Source organism: Fistularia commersonii, chromosome 18 (genome assembly GCF_037954325.1).
Source record: "Fistularia commersonii isolate RoL2024-O1a breed Wild chromosome 18, RoL_Fcom_v1.0, whole genome shotgun sequence".
Taxonomy (NCBI): Eukaryota; Metazoa; Chordata; class Actinopteri; order Syngnathiformes; family Fistulariidae; genus Fistularia; species Fistularia commersonii.
In genome coordinates, this window is record NC_141301.1 from 100,001 (window position 1) to 124,042 (window position 24,042).

A 24,042-nucleotide genomic window follows, 5' to 3' on the forward strand; every position below is an offset into this window, starting at 1 on the left:
GCATACACTTGTGTAGCTGTGTATCTGTGTGTGTGTGCATACCTCACAGTGCCTCCTGCCCTCTGGATCCTCATCCTCTCCTCATAGATGGTGGGATTGTGTTCTTTACTGAGGCACAGAGTGACCGGCCTCCGCTGACCCTCTTTGGTGTCCTCCATTCTGCACAGCACCGCCTGGACACGGACACACACACACACACACACACACACACACACACACACACACACGCTCAGTCAGAGGAGGTATTGGGAGGTCCAAGGTCCTCAGCAGATAGCCCAGGTCTCCAGTCGTACCCTGCTGTCTCCCAGGTTGGCGACGTAGACCACCTGGTCCACCACCAGCAAACATGTGGCTGTGGAGCCGTCCTTCCATGCTGGTTTCCTGTCCAATGGAAACAGGTTCACTCACCACCAGCGGTGAAGGAGATCGGGCGAGTGTGAGCGTGTGTGTGCATGTGTATGCGACGTGGGTCTCACTGGCTGGACGCCCTCTTCAGGAAGTCTTCGTCAGTCTGCTTGAAGGTATCCAGGAGACACTTTCGGATCAGCTTATCCAGATTCTCTGGCTCTCCTGAAAGAGAACAGGAAGGCCTCTAGAACCTGCAGAACCCACCAGAGCTACACCCCACCCTCTAGAACCTGCAGGAACCAGCGGAGCTCCATCCAAACACACCTCTGGGGAAGTTCCTTGCCAGATGGTGATGAAGGTGCTCAGAGGCGAACTGAGAAGCTCGGGCTCCACCGTGACCGTCGAAAACGGCAAAGTAGGACAGACGGGACCTGTGGGAGTCACATGACACAAGCAAAATCAACTGAGAAGAATTACTACTCAGCTGCAGAAGTTTTCAAACTGAAACCCAGATCTTGAACCCAACAGTCATATTCGGGGATCAGATATTCTGACCACCTGACTGCGACTGAGGTCCATCACAACAGTTCTGCCCTATGATGGAGTACCAGGTCCTGAGCAGGAGGTTTTGAAGTGGGGCCTCCATGGATGGGACCTGGACCTTGTTCTTGACCCACAGGTGTAGCCTGTTAGGGATCACTATCCTGCTGGGTCCACAGCCACCAGCGAACAAAGGCTTCACCCGGTTCATCTATCAAGGAGCTCTGGTCAAATGACGCTCCTCCTCTGGGTTCTGACACCCAGACCTGTAACGCCCCACAGAAGCTGTGGTTCCGGAGATGTTCTGGTCCATTTTTTCACAGTCATCACAGTCTGGTTTTGTCAAAACACCTGACCACCCACTGCCCGAGATACCGGCCGCATCATGGATGGGTGCCATGGCAACCAGATGTTCTCAGTGCAGATGGCACCTGGTCTTCAACGGAGGAGAGAGACTCCTCCAAAGGAAAGAGCGTGACACTGGGAGAACCCTAACCGGCTTCAAACCAGCCAGACTCCACATGGCTGGACTGATGATGTGTGGTGGTGAAGGTCGTGATGTGAGCCGTCACCGTGACAGCGGGGTGAGGGTCTTACACGTGGGCCGGCGGTGAGGAAAAGCAGCCAATCAGGTCCGGCAGCAGCACGTGGGCATCCTGCATCTCCTCCCGCTCGCCACGCCTCGCCGCCACGTAGCCTCGCAGCACAGGGAGTCCTGGTGTGCGCGCACACACACACACACGCACGCGACTGTGACAAGCAGACAGCTGTTTCCCTTCATAGCTTTGCAGTGGACAGGCATTCACACACACACTGAGCCTCAGCAAAGGCGAAGCCACACAACTGCCAGTCACAGCAGAGGTCTGATATCAGGATCAATACTTATTATTATAAAATATTTCACCTATGGAAAGTTATTCAACACTTCAAGTTACACACACAGGATATACATGTAGACGAAACATACATACACACACACAGGATAAACACACACACACAAGATACACGCATTAACGATACTCTACACATACACAGGATAGACACTAACATACACACAGGATACACATGTAGACGATACAGCCCCCCCCCCCCCCCCCCCCCCCCCACACACACACACACACAAAATCTCCCCAGTTGTTAAAAAAGGGTGCCATCACGCTTCTTCTCCATCCCTCTGGCATTTTCTCATTCTCTAAGATCCTCTCCGAGACACTTCCGTAGCTTCACAGGTACATCATCAGGACCAAAAGTCTTTCCACTCTTTACCCTTACTCTCTATGTGCTCTGTAAGCCCCTGTTGTAATGTAACTCCTTCTATGGCCCGCCCACTGTGGGATGTATTATGTTTATTTCAATGTCCTTCTCATTTCACTTTTATTAAACTCTGCTCCTTGATGGGCCACCATTGTCAACCCCTTCTCAGCTCTTTCATCGTCTCTTCAAAGTTCAATACATTTCCCCCCCTAGCCTGCTGCAGGTCCTTCCCATCTCCATCTCTCTGCTTCTCCAATCTGTATATGTCCTTCTGTCCCTCCATACTGTCGAACCGAGCATACAAGTCATCATCCACCCTGTGTGTGGCCTTTGCCACCTCTACCTTAACCTGTACTGTCTTCTCTTCTGTCCCCCAAGTGTCCCACTTCTTTGCTAGCTTTTCTCTGTATATACTTTTGCACTTCCTCATTCCACCACCAGATCTCCTTATCTCCTTTCTTACCAGGCGACACACCAATTCCTCTCCTAGGTCTGTCCCTGATCGCATTATCTGTCGATGTCCAGTCATCAATAAGCTTCTCTTGACAACACAAAGCCTTTCCGGACGACTCCTTCCACCACTCCTTCCTCACCACCACTGTCCTCCAAACCTCCATCTTCTGCTGATTACACACCTCCCATTGCTCTGCAGTCACAGATCTCTTAAAGGTTTCATCTTCTTTTCAAGATGTAGTCCACCTGTGTGCTCCTACCTCCACTCTTAGACGTGACCCTTCTTTGCTGCCTCTTCAGGGAGAATGTATTGACTTGATGCAGAACCGTTGCGCTCGTCGCTGTACATGTCCAGTCATACAATTGGGGGATATTTTGAGTACGTGAATGTATTTCCATATCTCCTAATAGTTGTGTCTTTCCTGCTGCTGCTCACACTGCATTTACCCGCAGTGGGACCAGTAAAGGATCATCTCACCTCACCTCATCCCATCCTCTATTTTAAGGTCTACAAAGTATTGTTCATAATGTCAAGGAATATAACACACACACGACACACACACACACACACACACACACACGACACGACACGCGCACACACACACACACACACACACACACAAACACGACACACAGAGAGGTGCGCATGTGCACACACACACACAACAGAAAGTTGTCAAACATTGTGGAGGAAATGAAAACCTTCTCTACAAACTTTCTTCATCTTCTCTTCTTCTCTTTGGTTTGTATCAGCAGGACCATCAGCATGTTCTCGCTTTCGTTTCAAGCGGATCTCCTCTTCCTCGGTGGTGCCCTGCAGCAGGGGGCTGGTGGCTGCTGTGCCTGCGGACGTATCATTTCAGGTTTTTTAAACCTAAATTTAGCATTAATCATATTTTGGCTTAAATATGAAAACAAATAGATTGTGGCTTTAATATTAGGTCGGTTTAAGCCTTGATATCAAAAAGAGTTTACAGAAAATATACCGACTTTAGCTTTCGTATTCAACAGTTTTTGTCTTATCAAGTTAATTTTAGCTTATCTTAGCCTTGCGAACATGGGTGCATCGGGTTGCTCCCGGTCCCGGCAGATTCCCTCTACGACAAACCGCCTCAGGATTTTACACGACAGACCCCCGGACCACATTTCTGTCTCCGGAGCCTTTCCCGAGATCCGGACCCGGGGCTCCTCCTCCGCTGTAACCGGGAGTGCACTCACCGGAGGCCTGTGTGGGCTCCGGTAGATCCCCGAACAGGTCCATTTGACGGGTTAGCTCCGCCGCTAGCCGGCTGGTGGAACGCCGGGCGAAGCTAACGCTGGTTAGCTGCTTGCTATTCACCGCTCAGCTCCGCGTCCCCGTGCCCGCAAGGAGGCTCCGGTAACCGGACGACACTCGCACAACGGTAAACACCGGTCTATTGTAAACGCCGCTCCACGGTTACCACCGGACTAGGACTCCGGGCGGCCGTTCCTCTCATAAAACAACTGCATTTTAAATTGGGTTCACGCGCGGAGACTAGCCGTGTTTCCAGCGTTAGCAACGAGCTAGCGGCAGTATGAAAACAACTTCCGGTCCGAGCCTTCAAAACCAGAGGCGCGCCGCAGCAGCGCATCCGGGCTCTCTCCGTGTGGCCGGCCGTGATCGGCACCTACCGGGCGGGCGTGGTATTACAGGGACCGGTGTTTTCCCGCGTTGTTTCCATGGCAACTGAGCCTCGGCTTCGTCCTGCTCCAGATGTCATGCTTTCACCCACTCATGTTTTATGAATGAGTGGATGAGAGATGACACACTATTTGTGTTTTCATTCTGGACTGGTGGGGATGACCGGCCTGTACCCCTGACCCAGAACCACCATCTTTACCTTACGTTGTAGATCCCTGTAGTTCCTGTCTGTTCTCTTCAGTCCTCTCAGCGTCCCACTTCTTCTTTGCTAACACTTTTCTCTGTATGTACTCCTGCACTTCCTCATTCCACCACCAAGTCTCCTTATCTACTTTCCTTCCAGGTGACACACCAAGTACTCTTCTACCTGTCTCCCTGATAACACTAGCAGTTGTTGTCCAATCACCTGGCAGCTCACGCTGACCACCCAGACCCTTTCTCAACTCCTCCTGGTTTTCAGCTTCCACCACTTTTTCCTCTTGATCTTCCTTGTCACCAGAGTCATCCTACAAACCAGCATCCCATGCTGTCTGGCTACACTCTCACCTACAACTACTTTGCAGTCACTGATCTCTTTCAGGTTGCCTCGTCTATACAAGATGTAGTCTACCTGCGTGCTCCCACCTCAGCTCTTATACGTTCTTCCTCACTTTTCTGGAAAAAAGTGTTCATAACAGCCATTTCCATCCTTTTTGCAAAGTCTACCTGTCTATCTGTTCCTCTGCATTCCTATCCTGGATACCAGGATATCTCTCTGCTTCTGAACACACCTTCCTCCTCTCCTTCTTTGACCTACATTAGCCCAGTTTCCATTGGTTCCCTGTAGGTCATCGGTACCAATGGCGGTCGTTGTTAACCCGGGCCTCGACCGATCCAGTTTGACTTGGTCATTATGATTGATTCGCATGTTTGGTTTTGGCAAAAGTTTTACGCCGTGCGCCCTTCCTGACGCAACCCTCTGCTTTTATCCGGGCTTGGGACGGCTCAGGGAGGCACTGCTCCGTGGCCCCCTGGGGCAGGCTTGGGCAGACACCGGCCAGTGCCGCCCTGAGGCTGCATTGTCTTTTTGAATGTCTCTATTTATTGTTTTTGTTGTGTTTTGTTCCCCATCCTCCGGCTTGTGCTGCTGCCACACTCTCAATAATAATAATAATAATAATAATAATAATTGATCCCGTATTAATACCTCGTTGGGAAATTGGTTCTCTGCAATGAAGCCATCCTGGATGAGGATGAGCAGCAGGCTGCAGGGGAGCCGTGAGGGCTTCAGTGTCTCGCTCACACCAGGAGGAGCCGGGAATCAAACCAGGAATGTTCGGTTTCAAAGACAATTGCTCGACCTCCTGCGCCACGCTGCCCCTAAATAAAGTATTATCTTATTTTAACTTATACCCTTGACCCCAGATATCACATCTAAGGGTCCAAAGCACGGATCTTATTGGACAAATGAAATGCTCCCTCCATCTTTCCAGCATGTTACCACAGAGGAGACGGAAACGGCCTGTTTCTCTGTTGTCTTTTTAATGTCAGTCATGTGGTCGTCCTGCTTTGTGTGCATGTGGGGGTGTGTGTGTGATACGGCTTGTTCTAGTACATGATGGGTTTCTATGAGTGTCTGAGAAAAGGTGCAAACATCAGCAAACACAAAGCTTCCACAAAGACGTTTCCTGATGGCGACCATCTGCCGTCCGACCACCGGGCCTCGTTCGCTATGACATCACGGCGGCGCCGCTCCAGGACCTTCTGGGCCCGGTCAGAAGGTCGGGGAGGAGACATCCGGTCAGAAGGTTTGTCGGCGAGGTCTGACGTGGGCGTCGGGATGTGGAGTGATCCTCCGACATCTCCAGGTCCACCAGTTGTTTCCTTCTGACCCAACCAGCTGAGCGTCCTCTCTACCCCTTCTGCTTCTGGACAGGGTCTGGGGGGCCCACCAAACTTAGCACAATTTTCCTGGATGGCTTTGCATTAAAAGGAACCGGGATCAAATCCCCGGAGGATCTGTTGACCATCTCCCGGCTCCAAGAACCATCTGAAAACCCCTCCTGAGAGAGGAATGATGAGGAGCAGCAGAGGGACACCTTAGGAACCCTGCGCTCCTCTTCTGATGGGGAGAAACTTGGGCCGAATCCTGGAGATGAGGAACATCTTTCATCGCACCGGTTCCTTGCTCCGGTCCCACCCAGGCACCGAGGAGAGAGAAGACGCTCAGGAGGTGCCCCCCCCCCCCCGTTGAACAGGAGCGGGTCTTCGGGCCTCGTGGTCCAAACCCGCCTGGAAGACGTTCTCAGAGGCAGGGCGGCGGTGGACTGGGAGGGTTCTCCTCTCGCCTCCGTCCGTCCATCCAAAACAAAAACACAGAATCGCACGTTAAATAGAGACAGTAAAAGGTTACCTGGCAGCCAATGAGAGTCCGTGTCCGTGGCCCCGCCCCCTCCGACCCCGGCAGGTTTGCAAACAGAGCATGCTTTGCAACTCAAGGCTGGTGTCCACATGCAGAAGTTGTGAGTGTTCGCTGGAGCTTCTGCTGCGTCCGAACCCCCCTCTGACAGCGAGCCGAGGAGGTTCCTCCGTCCTGGCCGGCCGTCGGGGGGATTTCTCCTGCGGCTCTCAGGGAGCAGAGCAGACTTGGGCGGGGCAGAAGGCAGCTCGGAGAGCGGCAGACAGAGACTCGTTAAAAACACGTCCTCTCTGGTGATGACACGATGACGGTTGAACGCCGGTCCTGGTCTGTTCGGGTCACATTCCAGATCGGGGTCTAGAGTGGCTCTAACTGTGTGTGGGTCGCTCGGAGAGGGGACCGGCGGCGATCCCTGGTGGTCGCTTGTGGAGCGGCGCCCCCCCCCCCCCCGGAGGCCGTCCCTGTGCTTTGACACCAATACTCGGCCAACAGTTCAAGGTAAAAGAGCAGACGTCCCATTTCAGGCAGGGAATCAAACCGGCAGCTTCTGTCAGACGAGATCTTCTGCGGGTCAGAGTCCTCTGAAGGCAGTGATAGAATGTCCTACTCCGTCCGGGACTGTAAAGGCAACACAAGCTGGGGGACGGGGATGGTGGGACGGCGTCAAAGGTCGGACCGACACCACCTGGGGGTTTTTGCCTTGGAGGCCATCGGCCGATCGCCGGCTTTCGTCATGATGCTGCGCACCGATTGGAGGGCACGCCAGGACGGGTTCACTAGGAGCTCAGTGACTGGGTCAGAGGTCCGAGCGTGACCGGATCTGAGCGACCGGTCTCGCACAGCACGGCGGCACCGACGCCACCTTGTAGAATCCAAGCGTCGCTTTTAGGTCGGATCTGAGGGAAGGCTCCACGGAGTCAGGTCTTTGTTGATGCTGCTTCAGCTCTGGTCCACCAGGGTGGGCGTCACGTCTCCTGCTGCCATTGATCCTCTCCTCGGATCGGTTCACCTCAAACATGAAGCACTTGGTCTTCCAACACCTCAGGATGCTACATTGGTTCACGTCTGACTTACTGTCCGCTAAATCTACAGAACTACGCTCGACCCGGGGGACCTTCGTCCAGGCGGATTCTCGGAGGTGCGGCGGGAAGGGGAAGCGGACGGTCTTCAGCCGTCACGCTAAAGGTGGTCCGGCGATGACAAGGGCAAGACTCCAGAAGAAAACCGAAGGCTCCGACCTCCTGCGGGAGGTGAGAACCTGCCCCGCGTTCTTCCGAAGACACCGGGCTCTTCACCTCATTCACAAGCAGAATTTCTCCTCGCACGTTGTGCCGAGTGTGCGTGTCACCAAGCCACGCCCGTCTGGTTCTCCAGGACCAATGGGAGTGCGGGTTACACAACGCCGAGATCCTGCCACGTTCCCGTCTGGCATCCCGTCACCGAGTCCAACACGGGGGCCCGTGGTGCTCGGAGCAGATCCTCGTTACACAACAGGCTCTTAGTGTCTCCATAAATCATTCAGAGCCTCTGGAACACATCATGCGACGTTCCTGCCCGGAGCCTCTTCAGACCGACGTATGCCTCGGCTCGTCTCCGAGAAGAGCCGCGGGAGCCGGGTCTCTTCCACCCGCCGCCATCGCTCGTTAGGAGGAAGGCTGGAAGGTCTACAGCAGAAACAGAGAAGAAAGAGGGGGAGGAGGAGGGAGAGCAGGCCTGGAGACGAGCTGCTGAGACGTTGAGCCCATGAACTTTGGGATTGATTCGCTCTAAAACAAGACAGAGCATGTCCTTTGTGATTGGACAGAGGGGCAGGAGGAAGAGAAGGAGAAGGAGAAGAAGAAGGAGATGGAGAGGGAGAAGGAGAGGGAGTCTCTGCTTTGGGAGCAAATGAAAGGAGTTGCATCTAAATGGCTTAAAGCTTGGAGTTCTCTGAGGTGGACCCTCAGGCAGAAGGACGATGAGCTGGCCAGAAGAAGATGTGCTCACCTCCAGCAGACTCTTTGCATAAAATCTAAATCCTCACCACCATTGTCCTGAGCCCCCCCCCCCCCCCCCCCCCTCCGCCCCCACCCCTTAATTTCATCATTATTGAGAAGAATTGTCTTCTTTATCTCCCTTTTCTTCGTCATAGTCGTGGCGGTCTTGATCTTGATCTTGGTCTTGGTCTTGGTCTTGGTCTTGGTCTTGGTCGTGGTCTTGGTCTTGGTCTTGGTCTTGGTCGTGGTCGCGGTCGTGGTTGGTGCAGTTGTTGGAGAGTTCTGGTCGCAGGCTACGTGGCGCCGCAGGCTACGAGTCTTCACGCTCTGTGAAGTCGTCATCGTCCTCGCCGTCCTGCTGCCGCTCCTGCTCAGGACCGGGGCTGCCGCCCAGCTCCTCCCGGTTCATGGTGGGGCTCCTGGAGGACTGGAGCAGCTTCTCCTCCAGCTCGTGAAGCGACGGCTCCTTGTACATACAGACTGAGGGGGGACAGAGAGAACATTAGATACAGAACTTCAAGATTTGGGTCCGGCCGAGAGGAACCACCTCACGAACCCCCTCCAGCCCTGAGGAACCCTGAGCCACGTTTACAAAATGTACCGAAGAAGGCAGATACTTTTAAACCGCTGTCCCTGGTGGTCACCCTGTGGCGCTACGAGTGGCTCCGGCACCACAGAGGCCACCTGAAGTCATCCCTTTGGTCTGAAAAGAACTACGAGAACTATCGAGAACGTGTTTAAATTTAACCCCGGGAACGCGTCACACGATGACAAAGGAACGCTCAACTCTGTACTCGTCCACTGACACACCCCTGTGTAATCGATCTCGCACCCCTGCGGCTTCATCCGGGGCGCGGCCCTGTGAGGCCCCGGCACCCCAAGTGCCCAAATTCCAAGAGTGTGTAAATCAAGTCCTTATAAGGAAGTAAACCCGAGCGTTGAGGCGACGGTATATAATGACGGCGCCCTCCTCGGCTCGGGGCCAGGACCTCCTCACCTGCACATCCGCTGGACGCGTCTCAGCGGGTGTGCAGAGGGTGAATAAACTGACTTTGAATAAACCTTCCTTGCTTGATCGGTTCCTGACCGTTGTGACTTTTTTCCGCGAATGAAATCTGAACACACAAACAGGGGCATACAACAAAGTCCGGTCCCGTGGCGGGAGACACAAAAACGGACAAACGTTTGGAAGGGATGAGAGATTCATTATGCCATCTGTTCAAGAGGCGAAGGAGCTACTCTGGATGTTACTGGAGGAAGCTCTAGGGTTCTTCTGTGGACCTATGGCCTGAGGAGCCAGACTTTATGGGAGACTGAGCAGAGAATTAGAGGGTTCTTGTTGAAGACCATTAATGGTCTTCAACAAGAACATGTTGAAGACCATTAATGGTCTTGTATGTGAACCCGAACCCCTGGATCTTCTGTGACCCGCCAGAGACTGCAGCAGCATCGAGGATGAACTCAGTGTTTTTCTGTCTCTGAAGTTCATCAAACCACAATCCTACTTTCTGTAATAAATATCAGTGTATGTTGACGACAACCTGCTGCGCGATGGTAAACTCTTGTCTCCAAGGAGACTGAACAAGGTTGTGAGATCTGTTCTCAGTGTTCCCTTAAGAGATCTCCATTGGTCTGGGCAGTTGTTTTTTTTCGCCATCAGTCTGGTTTGAATCTGCATAAAACCAGAGAGGCTGGTTTCCACAGCATCTCAGACCATTGCGACAGTTACCGTCAAGGTTCTACCCAAGGCAGATGGAACCGCTTTGATCAGGACTGCTGTCGGAAGAAGTCCACCCTCAACATGTGGTGACACTCCTGAGTATTTGCAGCTTAAGTGTCTTTGTAGGTGTCAGGGGGTTGGAGGTCACCTTTGATGGGTCGAGGAACGAAGTGTGAGCAGGGTTTGGTTTTCTTCACGCGATTCCCCTTCATAATGACGCCGTCCTTGTTGAGGCCGAGGAACCAGGCCCGGCCCGACTCGTGCTGCCGGTACAGCGTGGACGAGTAGATGACGTAGTAGTTCTCAAACACGGACTCCTTGAACTTACACTCAGCTGTGAACACGTCCTGCACAAACACATACACATACACACACACACCCACACACACACACACACACACACACACACACTCCGTGAACCTTTGTCCGTAATGGAGAAGTTCTACTTTCAGCCTGCAAACATCTAATCTGAGCTCGAAACCCGGACCTCAGGTTTCCATGCATTCTCAGTCAGGATTCACTTCTTCTCTTCTACCTTCTCCTGGCTTCTCTGATGTTTTTTCGATGTTTTCAAAACACATTCTTCTTCAAACTTTTGACATCAAGATGAGCAATTAAATTCCTTCTTTGGTCGGGGAAGACGTGGAGGTGTGAGGCATCGCCTCATCACGACCTCCTGGTGCTGGACTGAGACTCCACAGATGAAGAACATCAACCAATACCTGAACATCTACTGCTGGACTCCAGCTCCTTATTGGATTCAAGAATTCTGCTCTTTTTGGTTTCGTCACAGTAAATTCAGTCCATAATTAGAACATCCCCTCAAGACATGACAGGTGTGTGTGTGTGTGTGTATGTGTGTGTGTGTGTGTGTGTGTCTGTGTGTGTGCGTGCGTGCGTGCGTGCGTGCGTGTGCGTGTGCGTGTGCTTGTGCGTGCATGCATGTGTGTGAGTGTGTGTGGGCAAACTGCATTGAGCAGGTGGTCACGGTGGATGAGCCAATCAGAGCAGAACAAACACAGGCAGAGTTGTCTTTACCGTCAACCCAAAGAGAACCCAATTAAGAACCGCAGACCTGCTGAGGGACACGGAGACGCTCACATGATCGTCGAACGGATTGTGCAGTTCGGTCACTTCTGCATCAGAGGACACTGACGTCACGTCTTTGTGACGGACAATGAGATGTTTTGAACATTTCGAACGGCAGCACCCCCCCGGGGGGGCAGTCAGTTGACATCTGGTGTCCGCCTCCATCATCATCACCCATGCTGAAGAAGAACAGGATGTGGAAGTTCAGCGGAGGAGAAAGGACCAAGATTGAGGACAAAGGTCCTTCCAAAGTTTGAGGGTGGAACCTCCCCCTAAGGTTGGGTGAACGTGTCAGAACGGTGTCAGAACTTTGGAGTCCTCGCACCTCCAAACACAAGAGAAGACGGGAACTTGTTCCAGGAGGACGGAGGTCTTACTGAGGTGTAGAGGAAGCCCTCGGCGTTCATGGCCACGTACAGCCCCGCCTTCACGCCCTGCATGGCCACCACCCGCAGGCCCACCGGGATCAGGTTGAACAGAGCTGTGGAGAGAGAACATCACGAGAAGGTTCATCCGATCGTCCAGTCACTGGTAAGGAATAGCCATGAGTGGAGACCTAAGAGAAACATTTAAAACCAAGGCTTATCCTGCTCTAGGTGACCCTGACCCAGACCCCAACTCTACTGGGTCAGGCTCAACCATATTCCATGACTTGGGCCTTGAACCTGATGCAGACCCTAACTCTTACAGGGTCAAGGTGACCCGAACCCAAACCCTGGCCCTGACTGGATCAGGATTACCTATGTTATAGGTCAGGGTTACCAACATCCCCTGACCCGGACCCCAACTCTGACCATCTGGGTAACCCTGAGACCAGGTAACTCTAATCGGTCAGGGTTATCTCTTCATAGTCCTTACAGTAAGGACCATTAGGACTCCAAGGATTCCAAGGACTATAATGACTGGTGTTCTTGAGTGTCAAGAAAGGCACCTTCAAATAAAATGCACAATTATTGTTATCATTACCATAATTATTATGAGGACCATTAGGATTGAATCTGACTGGTTGGTTCTGCTCATGGTTTGGTGGCTCAGTCATGAGTGGGAGGTTCCAGAGCAGATCAGAACCTTCATCAGATCAGGGCTGGATCCTGCTGCTTCTGGCCGATAAAGACGGCACAAAGAGGATGTAATCCTACGGAGGCGGTGAGGAGGAGGAGGACGAGGAGGACATGGAGGAGGACGAGGAAGAGGAAGAAGAGGAAGAAGAGGCCCGTGGCGCCTCTTAATCCTCTTTCATTCCACCGACAGACAAAGAAGCCAAACCTCCTCCTCTCTGCCTGGTTTAGCTCCTCGCCTCCAGAGCGGAACCCCGATAGGAACATGGACGTCACGTCAGGCATCTACCTCCATCCTCTAGATGCCTCTGGCCAGGATCAAACCTGAACTCTGTAGATCATCCAGGATCTGAAGCTTGTTGATTTATGTATTGATTGATTGACTAATGGTGAAGGGGCTTCTTCTAGTGCTGATCCAAAATAAATCTTCCCTGGTCTGGGAAATTTTTCTCTGGTCTCTTCCCCTCTTCAGCTCCTTAAGAAGGACTTCCGAGGACTATTAGGACTATGTGGACTATAAGTACTATAAGGACCACAAGGACTACGAGGACTATGTGGAATATAAGTACTTCAAATAGTATCAGGACTATGTGGATTATAGGTAATAGAAGTACCGTGAGGACTATGAGGACTATGTGGACAATTAGTGCTATTAGGACTACAAAGACTATGTGGACCTTAAGTACCATTAGGACAATGAGGACTTTAGGTACTATGAGTACCATGATGATGATGTGGACTATAAGTTCTATTAGGACTATGAGGACTATGTGGACTATAGGTACCATTAGGACTATGAGGACTTTAGGTACTATAAATACCATGAGGTCTACATGGACTATAAGTACTACAAGTTATGTGAGGATGATGTAGACTATGAAGACCGCTAAGCTGCTACTGGACCAAGTGTCACCATGGAGAACAATGAAGAACAGATGTGAGCACGTTCTACCAAAGCTGTCAGAAGGTGTGTGCTGAGCGGCGGGCGCGTTTGTCGGGAACGTGCCAGGCGGGCGGAGTCACACTCACTGTTGTCGCTGTTCTCGTCCTTGTTGCCGCTGATGGTTCCGTCCTCCTGCATCTGCAGGAAGAAGCCCTGCTCGCTGAAGAGACGCGTCACAATGCCCTTCAGCTGCGGCTCTGCAACACACACACACACACACACACACACACACACACACACACACACACACACATACACATACACATACACATACACACACACACACACACACACACACACACACACACACACACACACACACACACACAGGAGTTAACACAGCAAACACACCTCCTCCCTCTGCAGGCATCAAAAGTGGGACTTTCTGGTGTTCTTCATGATTCAGGAGCAGAAAAATGGAAATTCAATTGAAGCAGAAAAACTGTAAGTTATAAAACAGAAATAGAAATCACACCGAGCCAGGTGTGAACCGGACACCAGCTCACACTCTCAAACAGGTCAGAACCAAACATCCGCTCACACTGAATGAGGTCAGAACCAAACACCCGTTCACACCGAACCAGGTCAGACCCACGTACCCATTCACACACTAAACAGGCCGGGAAACGAAGAAGTGGGTAAGACCCGTTCACACCTAGTGAGACCCAGTCAGCAGATCCTAACCCCAGACCGGATTCCACCCGAGCCACTGGATCCCGGACTGTGAACACACCTGCTCCTCGGTCTGTGTATGGGACAGTATCCCAGATCGGCCGACAAACACAGGTCACCTGATCGGTGAACTGACCAATGACAGACAGCCCCAGACAGGCGCAAGGGTAAGGGTTGGAAGGGTTAGTGTTATTCCTGATGAGTTATGGTTAGGGTTAGGGTTAGAGGGGTTAGGGATAGAAGGGTTAAGGTTAGGGTTATGGGTAGGAGGAAGGATAAAAGGGTTGGGGTTAGAAGGGTTATGGTGAGAGGTTTTGGGGGTAGAGGGGTTGGGTTAGGGTTGCAGTTAGGGTTAGGGTTGGGTTGGGTTAGGGTTAGGGGGTTAAAAGGGCTAGGATGAGAGGGGTTAGGGGTAGGTAAGTGATGGCTTCATTGCAGGAGAGGTCCTGCTGTGAAGGTCTGTTGGTCTGCATCCAAATAAAAGCTGAATATCACCCCGGACGTTGCGACCACGTCGTCTCCGGGGATGGTGAAGGCACCTTTTCCTGTCAGGAGACCTTTGAATCCACTGGGTTGAAGTCAGTGGAATGTCCAACAGCGAGATGAACAACAGGAGGAGGAACCTCTTCCTGACCCGGCCTGGATCGGGGACCGGAACCCGGTGCTGGACCATAGCGGAACACACCTGGTCTCCTGCGGACCGGTTTCTTCTTGCCGCTGCAGAAGCGGACTTTGCTGAAGACGCTGAAGATTCGTTTGTGGCAGGAGGACCGTGGGTCCTTGCTGGGGCTGGAGCGGCGTTTGTTGGTGGCGACCTTGTCGCTGTTGGACTCGCGGGCCTGGCGCTTCTGACGGATCAGAGAGCTGGCGATGGCCGCCGCCATCTCCTGGCCTGGACCGCCGCTCTCAGGCCAGCAGAGCGGTCATCTCATCCACCAGATCTTTTTTTTAATGGCGTTGTCGCTCCATGACGAGATCTCGCTCAGGAGGGCTTCCAAAGGTCCGAAGGCTCCGCCGGGGACGGACCCCGAGGACGATGTTGAAGAAGGTCCACCTGATCTCCGGTTTCTCTCCGAGACGCTCGGACCGGGACGTCGGCGGTCAACGCCACGGCGTTTAAAACTCCGAGTGTGAAGAACCAAAAGATCTCAACATGTCGCGGGGTCAAGGGTGGCCAGCGCAGGTCCTCGGGCTCGGGGAGAAGGATCGAAAGCAGAACCCATAGGGGTTTGGTCGATAGAGGGTTTTAAAGGGGAGCCGGTTCGCCGAGCCGATTGTAGAACTCCCCGGAAAACACGCCCTCGTCTCTTCATTCATCCCCCTCATCCACGGGGTGACAGCTGAACACGGCGCTCCAGCCGCCGGTCAGAGGACCTCCGGATGGTCCCCATCGGTCACGGAGAGATGGATCCATGGGGTCAGAGAGAGGAGAACATCTGAGGTCACCCATCAACTGCAGCTATCCATGATCTCCGGCAGGAGAACGTCCGCTCCCGTCACCATTCAGAGGAACCGAAGAAATGGAGGAGAACGACAATCCCACGGCGAGAGAAGCCTGATGTGCTGCTCCTCCGTCCGGGATGTGTGTGACGATAGGATTGGGAGAAGAGAAGAGAAGAGAAGAGAAGAGAGGAGAGAAGAGGAGAGAAGAGAGGGGGAAGACAGAGGGAGGGGCGGGAGGGGGTGGAGAGAGAGAGGAGAGAGAGAAGGGGGAGGGGATGGAGGGATGGAGGGATGGAGGGATGGAGGGACGGAGGAGAAGCTCCTAAAAATACTCCTCCTGATGTTTCATGACGCTTCGTTTCACCAGAGATTTTACTCTTCAGTACCACTGATGGAGCACTGACACACACACACACACACACACACACACAGAAACACATTTGACAGACAAACACACACACACACTAACACACAGGTGCACAGAAACACATATTCACAAACACACACACACACACACACACACGCACACACACAGAAACATGTTGACAAATACAAACATACACACACACACAAACATACAAATAAAACACAAACACACACACAAAAACATTTTCTGACACACACGCAGACAAAAACAGCCTCAAAGACACAGACACACAAACACACACACACAGACGCAGAGACACACATGCAGACAAAGACACAGACACACATTCAAACACACACACTAAATGATCTTTACAAAACAAGGGTTTCCCTTTATTTCTTCATATTGGAGAAAATACGAAGTGATGGATGGATGGATGGATGGATGGATGGATGGATGGATGGATGGATGGATGGATGGATGGATGGATGGATGGATGGATGGATGGATGGATGGATGGATCAATGCATGGATGGATGGATAGATGGATGGATGGATGGATGGATGGATGGATGGATGGATGATAGATCAATGGATGGATGGACGGATCGAGGAAGAGATGAATTGATAGATGCTCAGACAGATGGCCGGATGGAGGGATGGATGCCAGAGTTGACAGAAGGATGGATGCTCAGAGAGATGATGGATCAATAAACGTATAGATGGATGTGTGTGCCACTGTGTGTGTGTGTGTGTGTGTGTGTGTGTGTGTGTGTGTGTGTGTGTGTGTGATGGCTGCAGTCACGCACGGTGCCCCCAGGGGGCGTCACGTGCGCTGCAGCAGTGAATGTAGGCTGCTCCGCCTCCAGAACCAGGTCACACACACACTAATTAATTACTGTAATTAATACGCTCATCTAGAAGCAGAACCAGACCCAGACCCAGACCCGGACCCAGTACCACACCCAGACACGGACGCGGACCATATCATGCCGTCTGACCCAGCGTCTGGAAACATGGCCGCCTTCGGCCCCCGATCCTTCATCAGTGGATCATTCACTGCTTTCCAGCTTCATCTGTTCATCTGACGGCCTTCTGCTCCACCTCCTTCCTGATCGGCCGATCGGCCGCCTAATCAATGAGTCCTCAAGCCCTCTTAGCTCAGATCTGAGCCTGGAGTCACTCGACTGACACATGGACCTCTGGGCCACAGTAACAACTCCTCTGATTGGATGAAACATCCAGGAACTCTCTGGAGCTGAAGGATAAGTAATCATCATCATCGTCATCATCATCAACACACTCACACACACACACACACATACACACACACACAAAGATCAATACTAAAAGCATGTAGTGAGTCAGCAGGCCCTGAAACCAGACAACATAGTACACACAGTACACAGTAACAAAGTAACACAGTACACACAGTACACAAAGTAACACAGTGCACTGACACATAGATACCCAAATGCACAGACACACACACACACACACACACACACACTAATACATTCGTACATTTTCCTGTGAACTGTGATCACTGAATATATCGATCCTATTGATTGATCAGGTTTGCTTGGAAGCGGGTTGGAGGAGCAGCTCCTACTGTGACCACTAGGGGGCGCCAGAGGAGCGCGGTGAGCGGCTCAGAGGGAAGGAGCGGAGGAGATGATTGGCCTTCAGAGCTTCTTCTGAAGAACAAGTCAAGAACCGAGAGCTTCCTGCTCCTGAGGAAGCTGGGGCGTCTCAGTCTGTGACATCATCAAGAGTATGTCCTGGACCTGCTCCCCACCAGGATCAGGTCTGTACCTGCTCCAAACCACTGATGGATGATCCCAGCAGGTGAGACTCATGAAGGTCCTCGGCTTTCATCACTCGCTGAATTTATGAGCTGTTTTCTTTCGGACGCTCCTGAAATACCAGGTGGTGACACTCACAGCTGTGGGACGGAAATACACTGGAAACATAACCCACGCACGCACACACACACGCACACACACACACACACACACACACACGCATTCACACACACACACACACACACACACACACACACACACACACACGCATTGACACGCATTGACACGCACACACACACACACACACACACACACACCCTCCAGTCCAGGTTAAACCCCGCCTCTCATCCAATGGCAGCCCTGATTGGCTCCACACTCCCAGCCCCCTTCAACAGGGACACATGGAAGAATGAATGGATGAATGACTGAGTGAATGCAGGTTGTGTCTCCAGCGGCCTGGAGTTAAATGTGTGCGAGGTCGGGGTCAGCCGTCAATCATCTGCACGCGGCGGAACCTTCAACAAAACCTGGAGAGAACCCGGCCGACGGACGGGTCGGACGGGAGAACCTTCTGGCCGGGGCATCGGCACCCTTCATCGGATCAGTGTTCGAAACGCAAACGTCCGGTTCCACGATCGATGATCTCGCAGAAGGAGACGGACGTCGCCGGACGTCTTGTCGTCACACGGAGTGCGTCTGCACAAAGACGACTAGAGGCTTTCACTTTCACCGAGACCAAAACCCGTCCCCGGGCCGAGCGCACCGGGAGAGGTCGAGCTCTCCCGGACAGTTTCCATGGCGACGGCCAACTCAATATTTCACCGCGGATCTCGTCAGGTTACGCCCGCGGCCTCCAAGCCGGCGACGTGACCGGAACCCGCCGGGCTGCCAAGTGTATGGGGGGGCGGAAACGCCGAACCGGGGAGGCGGGACCGGGACCGGAGGCCGTGCGTGCAAAGGCCGGCAGGGGGCGCCGGGGAGCGACTCACCGTGCCGCCCGCCCTCCCTGAGGACGCCGCCGTCCTCCTCCTCCGCCGCCTCGCCCCTGCACCCTGCCGGCAGCAGCCGCAGGCAGCCGCCCAGACGGCCCGGCATCGAGCCTGCGACCCGACGATCAATGAGCCCACTGCCGGGCCGGCGGTCAACCTGGAAACGCTGAGTGTCACGTGTCGGCCGTGGAGGTGTCGGGTGTGGAACCTTCAGACGTGGAACCTTCAGCCGTTGAGGTGTCGGGTATGGAACCTTCAGACGTGGAACCTTCAGACGTGGAACCTTCAGACGTGGAACCTCTGGCCGTAGAGGTGTCGGGTGTGGAACCTTCAGACGTGGAACCTTCAGACGTGGAACCTTCAGACGTGGAACCTCTGGCCGTGGAGGTGTCGGGTGTGGAAATTTCAGACGTGGAACCTTCAGCCGTGGAACCTCTGGCCGTGGAGGTGTCGGGTGTGGAACCTTCAGACGTGGAAGCTTCAGCCGTGGAGGTGTCGGGTGTGGAACCTTCAGACGTGGAACCTTCAGCCGTCTAGGTGTCGGGTGTGGAACCTTCAGACGTGGAACCTCTGGCCGTGGAGTTGTCGGATGTGGAACCTTCAGCAGTGGAACCTTCGACCGTGGAGGTGTCGGGTGTGGACCCTTCGGCCGTGGGACCTTCAGACGTGGAACCTTCGGCCTCCAGGCGTCGGCGGCAGTGTGACCGCCTGCCTCGGAGCAGGGCCCGCCCCCGGGGACGGCTCGCCGCTCAGCTGTTTTTACACCAACACTTTTAGAAGCAGCGGGGCATCACGGGAAAGCCACTGCTCCTTCTGTCTCCAAGGAGGTCCTGGGGGGAGGAGACCCGTCTCAGATGCGGACAGGAACGTCTCAAAGGTCACCGGAGAACATCTTCGGACGTTTGGAGGCGGGGCGGCTCGCGGAGGATGATCGCAAGACGGAGGTCTAAGGGCGGGCTTCGGAGGATCCCGACCGGATGAAGGTCATCGGGTCCGAACCGCCACCCGCCTCGGTGGATTCCGGAAGGGATTTCAATGAGGCGACACGGATAGAAATCCTCTTCGTCCTGATCCAGACGTCCTCTTCAAAGTCTCGGTCCGGTGGTCCTCCCGGTTCGGATCTTTTGTTCTTCGCGCCGGCTCGGAGAAACGTTCTACCCGGAGGCGTCTTGTCTGTGGTCCTCCGGCGGGCGGAGCCGGAGTTGTGGTTGTCGCACCTTTGGCGGCTCCACGGTGGACACCAGGGGAAGCTGAGACCTGCAATTGTCTCCACTGGCCCGCAGGCGGAGGTTCTCCATTTTTCCGCAGGCTCGAAATATTTAGAGAGGAGAACCTGCCAGAAGAGCCGACCTGTAAGACGAGAGCAGGTCTTCTGAGAACGGAAACTATTTATACCCACAAACTCAGACACGCCCTGGAGACCCAGCGGCTCCCCGGAGATGAGCGGGAGGAAGAACCCGAGCAGGAGGAGGAGTCCAGAACCCGACACCAGACCTCCATATCATGGATAAATGAACGGCCACAGAGACAACTGGAGACATGAACCAGAAGAAGAGCTAAGTCAACAGAACGCCCTCACTGTATCTCCAGGCCATGTGGAGATGCAGGCGGAACACATGACGCGGAGCTGGGCTTTTGGTCTCCAGCTGCGTGTCTCCGGAGAACGTGCCGGACCAGGACCCGGACTCCTCAGGGGGACACGCTGGACCGGAGACCCGGACTTCTACCTGGAAGTTCTGAAGCTTCTCTCCTGGCAGCCCGGTCCAAGCTTCCGTCCAACTGACGACTGCTCCAGGCTGTGGGCCGTGTCGGATCCGCACGCTGTCGGCCACGTTGGATCGGACGCCGTCGGCCATGTTGGATCGGACGCCGTCGACCATGTTGGATCTGACAGGCATCCACGAGAAGTTCCTCCTTGCCCCTCCTTCTTCCTCCCTCTCCTCCTCATCCTCCTCGTCTTCACGCCAGCACACGTAGAGTCTTGCTTTTGTTTTGCCCGCTGCATCGGCTCCTCCGACAGGAAGTGATGCGAGCGGGGCAGTAATGGAGGTGAAATCAATGATGGGACGCAGATCAGATCCGCCCTGCAGCCGCACTCATCCTCGTCATTGTGTGTGTGTGTGTGTGTGTGTGTCTTTGTGCGTGTGTGTGTTCTTCATAAAAGCCCCATAAATAATGGAAGGATGTGCTGACTCTCCATGATGATACACTTTAAGGTGAAAGCCCCTCCCCCTCCGTCTCCATGGCAACCCTCTTAAAGGCATAGGCCGCTCTCCTCGCCACGCCGGGTTCGGCCTTCTGACGTTCACAGTGAACTCCAAGAAAAAGCAGATCAGTCGCGGAATTGATCGATCAGAATTGATTGAGGTGAATTGATTGATTGAAAGCCGGAGTCCACATGGATGGACAGCCTCAGGGGAAACGTTGGACCTGGTTTCTGAACCATATTTTCTCTGCTCCTTCATTTCAGGATCTACCTCACCCCTGACCTCTGACCTTCAGGGTTGACCTCTGCAATCCAGCCCAGTCCTGTCACTGAGAGTTTGAATGAACTATGGTAGATAAAACCAAAAGTACGAAGGTGTCCTCCAGGAGGAGGGTCGGTCCGTAGCGGACCCTTTGGACCATGTAGACACACTGGAGAGCCGCCCGGACCTTCGTCACTCACTAACGATCCAAATAAAACATCCGTGTTTCCTCAAACCGACTGGTGATTCTTCTCCAGAGGCAGGAACACCACCCCGAGGAACCTGTGGAGATCATCACCTGAGCCTGCACCTGGACGAGGGACAGGGACTCTGAAGGTCCACCACCGCCATCTGGGCCAGACGTCCGAGCAGTCATACCAGATCGATGAACACACACACAGTCTGGTCCTCAGAGTGTATATGTGTGTGTGTGTGTGTGTGTGTGTGTGTGTCCCGGTGTTTCAGGTTTCTGTTTGTGGTCAGACGGGAGTTCTCAGGTGAATCTGAACCCAAGATCAATATGAACCAATGATCTGTCTGCTGTACACACACACACACACACACACACACACACACACACACACACACACACACACACACACACACACACACACACACACACACACACACATCACGCTCTGCCCCTCACCAGGCTTTAAGGGAAGCCAGTTGGTCCTTGGACTTCAGGAGGACGTGAAGGTCAGCGATCTGCCTGTGACCTCTGACCTCCTGACATCACTCCAGTCAGTATCTGGGGCCCTGATGGTAGACCATGACCTACTGGTCCAGAACCCACTGGTCCATAACCCTAACCCACCCAAATCATCTCTGAAGCAGACACCAGGACAGTGTTTTCTCCAGGGGTCCCACTGTGTGACACTGCTCTCCACAGGACATGAAGAAGGTCCACAGACCTGCAGGAACATCTGAGTTTGAACCCATTCTGGGTACAGAGAAGAAATTTCTCCGTGAGCTTAAGGCAGGGTGTCAAACTCATTTTAGCTCAGGGCAACACGGTGGAAAGTCCATTCTAAGGTGGGCCGGATCGGTAAAAATCATGACGAATGAACTACTGTTACGTACCTATTGTTCAATTCACTCCTCAAACCTGGTATTTTTTAGCTTTGCGAGCCGGATTAAACCTGGACACCCCTGGCTTAGGGTCTCATCTCCTGACTCCAGAGAAGGACTCAAGCAGGACCAGGCCTTCACAATGGAGCACCATGGAGATTGAAGGACCATAGCTTGTGCAGTACCTCCAGCCCTGGATCAGCTAGTGGAAGCAGATGCCCTGGAGATGCAGATCTCCTGGATATGGAGCCCCCGGTCATCGAGGAACGTGAGTTGAGAAGGTCTGGAGATCCTCCACTCTGGGTCATGGAGGAGAATCGCAGCCGAGAAGCTTCATGGGTGAGACTTGACTGAGAGCAGGGCCTCATGCAGCACTATGAGTGTGTGTGTGTGTGTGTTTACACATTCCTATCATCAGCACTTTGAGCTGAGAAGCAGCTTTGGGTGGGAGACCAGAGACCAGAGATCAGGGACCAGGGACCAGAGACCATCGACCATCTACCAGAGACCATCGACCATCTACCAGAGACCAGGGACCTGGTCCTCCTCTGGTCTGCTTGCCAAACTTTAAACCCTCCCGTCTCTGCCTGTCTGGATTTCTGCTGCATCAGGATTCTTTCATCCCAAAACAATCCCCCACGCACACGCACACGCACACACGTACGCACGCTCTGCGCCCCATCCCATAATAACCACACCTCGGGCTGGGCGCAGCTGCACAGAGGAGGCAGCGGGACACTGCGGTACCTCCTCCCAGCATGCAGCAGCCTCCGCCCTCCGCCGGCTTCTCCCGCAGTGCCGGGACACTTCCACCCCGCCCGGGGAGCCCGGTGTCCCCGGTCCTCCGTCCCTCCTTCGCCCGTCCTACCTGCCGGCGCCTTCTCCTTGCCCTCCATCTCCCGCTCGGATCTCCTGTTTCCGCCCTGAAAGCCCTCTTCTCCTTCTTCTTCTCTTCTCCTTCTTCTTCTGCTTCTTCTTTTGCTTCACCTCCTCTTCGTCGATCCTCTCGGTGGCGGGTGGATGGAACCGGAGGAGGAAGAACACGGCAGTCGGCTGAAATCCCCCGGCGGCGGCTCCTCTCTCCTTCTCCTCCTTCTTCTTCTCCTTCTTCTTCTTTTCCTTCTTCTTCTTGTTTTCCTCCTGCGGACGTTGGAGCTCGTGCGTCCACCTGCACCGTGCGCGCGCCTCCCCCCTCTGCAGCGCGGGCGCGTGGCTCCGGAGTGACGTCAACGGCGGAGGAGTTTGATGAAGAGGCCGACGGTCGTCACGCGCACGAATCACCGACGGAAGTGCGTGATCCGGCCGCGAGCACGGTTCGGACCCGGAAGGCACGTGGGCGCTGACGCGCGGCTTCCACTCGCCTCCGGATCTTTGGCCACGGCGACCGGAAGTTCAGCGTTCTGGCACTTTTAATTTGAAACGTCCAAACAGGAAGCGACGCTTGACATCGACAGTGACTTGACGAACGCAAAGGCCGCTGCGGCCGCCGCGGGCGGACACGGACGCGCCGGTGTCCGCTTGTTCCCGCCGGCGGTGGACGCACCGCGGGAGAGCTCTGAGGACCGGCCGAGAGGGTGTGGTCCCCGGTCGGCATGGCAACCGTCAGGACGACCAGCTGGAGGGGGTTGTGGAGACAGGTGGACGCAGGCGGGAGGCAAAAAACAAGCACGCGCTCCATCGAACCCGCCCGAAACAGGAGAACGCGTGAACAATCAAACACCCGGTCGGTCCGGGATTCACCCGAGCGGGTCGGCCGTCGATCGCTCCGTCGTTCGCAGGGTCCCC

The 24,042-nt window shown here is 53.8% G+C and overlaps 2 protein-coding genes across 5 annotated transcripts in view; both read right to left on the reverse strand.

Annotated features, from left to right (window-relative positions):
• The window catches only part of ilkap (integrin-linked kinase-associated serine/threonine phosphatase), a 4,802-nt gene extending 667 nt beyond the window's left edge, over positions 1–4,135 (reverse strand). The window contains exons 1-7 of one of the 3 annotated variants that reach the window (XM_086164439.1): positions 3,814–4,135; positions 3,298–3,438; positions 1,486–1,603; positions 673–779; positions 477–570; positions 294–381; positions 43–173 (exon numbers count right to left, since the gene is read on the reverse strand). In XM_086164439.1, coding sequence (XP_086020565.1) covers positions 43–173; positions 294–381; positions 477–570; positions 673–779; positions 1,486–1,603; positions 3,298–3,438; positions 3,814–3,856 — 722 coding nt within the window. In that variant the 5' untranslated portion in view covers positions 3,857–4,135. Of the gene's footprint in view, positions 1–42; positions 174–293; positions 382–476; positions 571–672; positions 780–1,485; positions 1,732–3,297; positions 3,440–3,813 lie in introns of those variants that run through there. The other 2 variants (XM_086164440.1, XM_086164441.1) reach the window with 2 other exon arrangements.
• Positions 4,136–5,762: 1,627 nt separating this feature from the next.
• On the reverse strand, positions 5,763–23,596 carry LOC147223963 (fibroblast growth factor 12-like). 2 transcript variants are annotated; one of them, XM_086164442.1, is made up of 5 exons: positions 23,126–23,596; positions 13,529–13,639; positions 11,819–11,922; positions 10,501–10,699; positions 5,763–9,112 (listed from the first exon to the last, which is right to left on the reverse strand). In XM_086164442.1, the coding sequence occupies exons 1-5, from the start codon at positions 23,151–23,153 to the stop codon at positions 8,943–8,945; spliced, it is 612 nt and encodes a 203-aa protein (XP_086020568.1). In that variant the 5' UTR covers positions 23,154–23,596; the 3' UTR covers positions 5,763–8,942. The 2 variants fall into 2 exon arrangements, with proteins under 2 accessions (XP_086020568.1, XP_086020569.1); XM_086164443.1 differs by lacking the exon at positions 23,126–23,596 and adding an exon at positions 14,800–15,620.
• Between the last annotated feature and the right edge of the window lie 446 nt (positions 23,597–24,042).

Excerpts from the sequence above, each read along its gene's own strand:
- LOC147223963 (XM_086164443.1), bottom strand. The coding sequence starts at position 14,998 with ATGGCGGCGGCCATCGCCAGCTCTCTGATCCGTCAGAAGCGCCAGGCC. Across the intron at positions 13,640-14,799 it reads ACCGGTCCGCAGGAGACCAG|AGCCGCAGCTGAAGGGCATT; the intron begins GTGTGTTCCGCT and ends TGTGTGTTGCAG. Across the intron at positions 10,700-11,818 it reads AGGGCTTCCTCTACACCTCA|GACGTGTTCACAGCTGAGTG; the intron begins GTAAGACCTCCG and ends GTGTTTGTGCAG.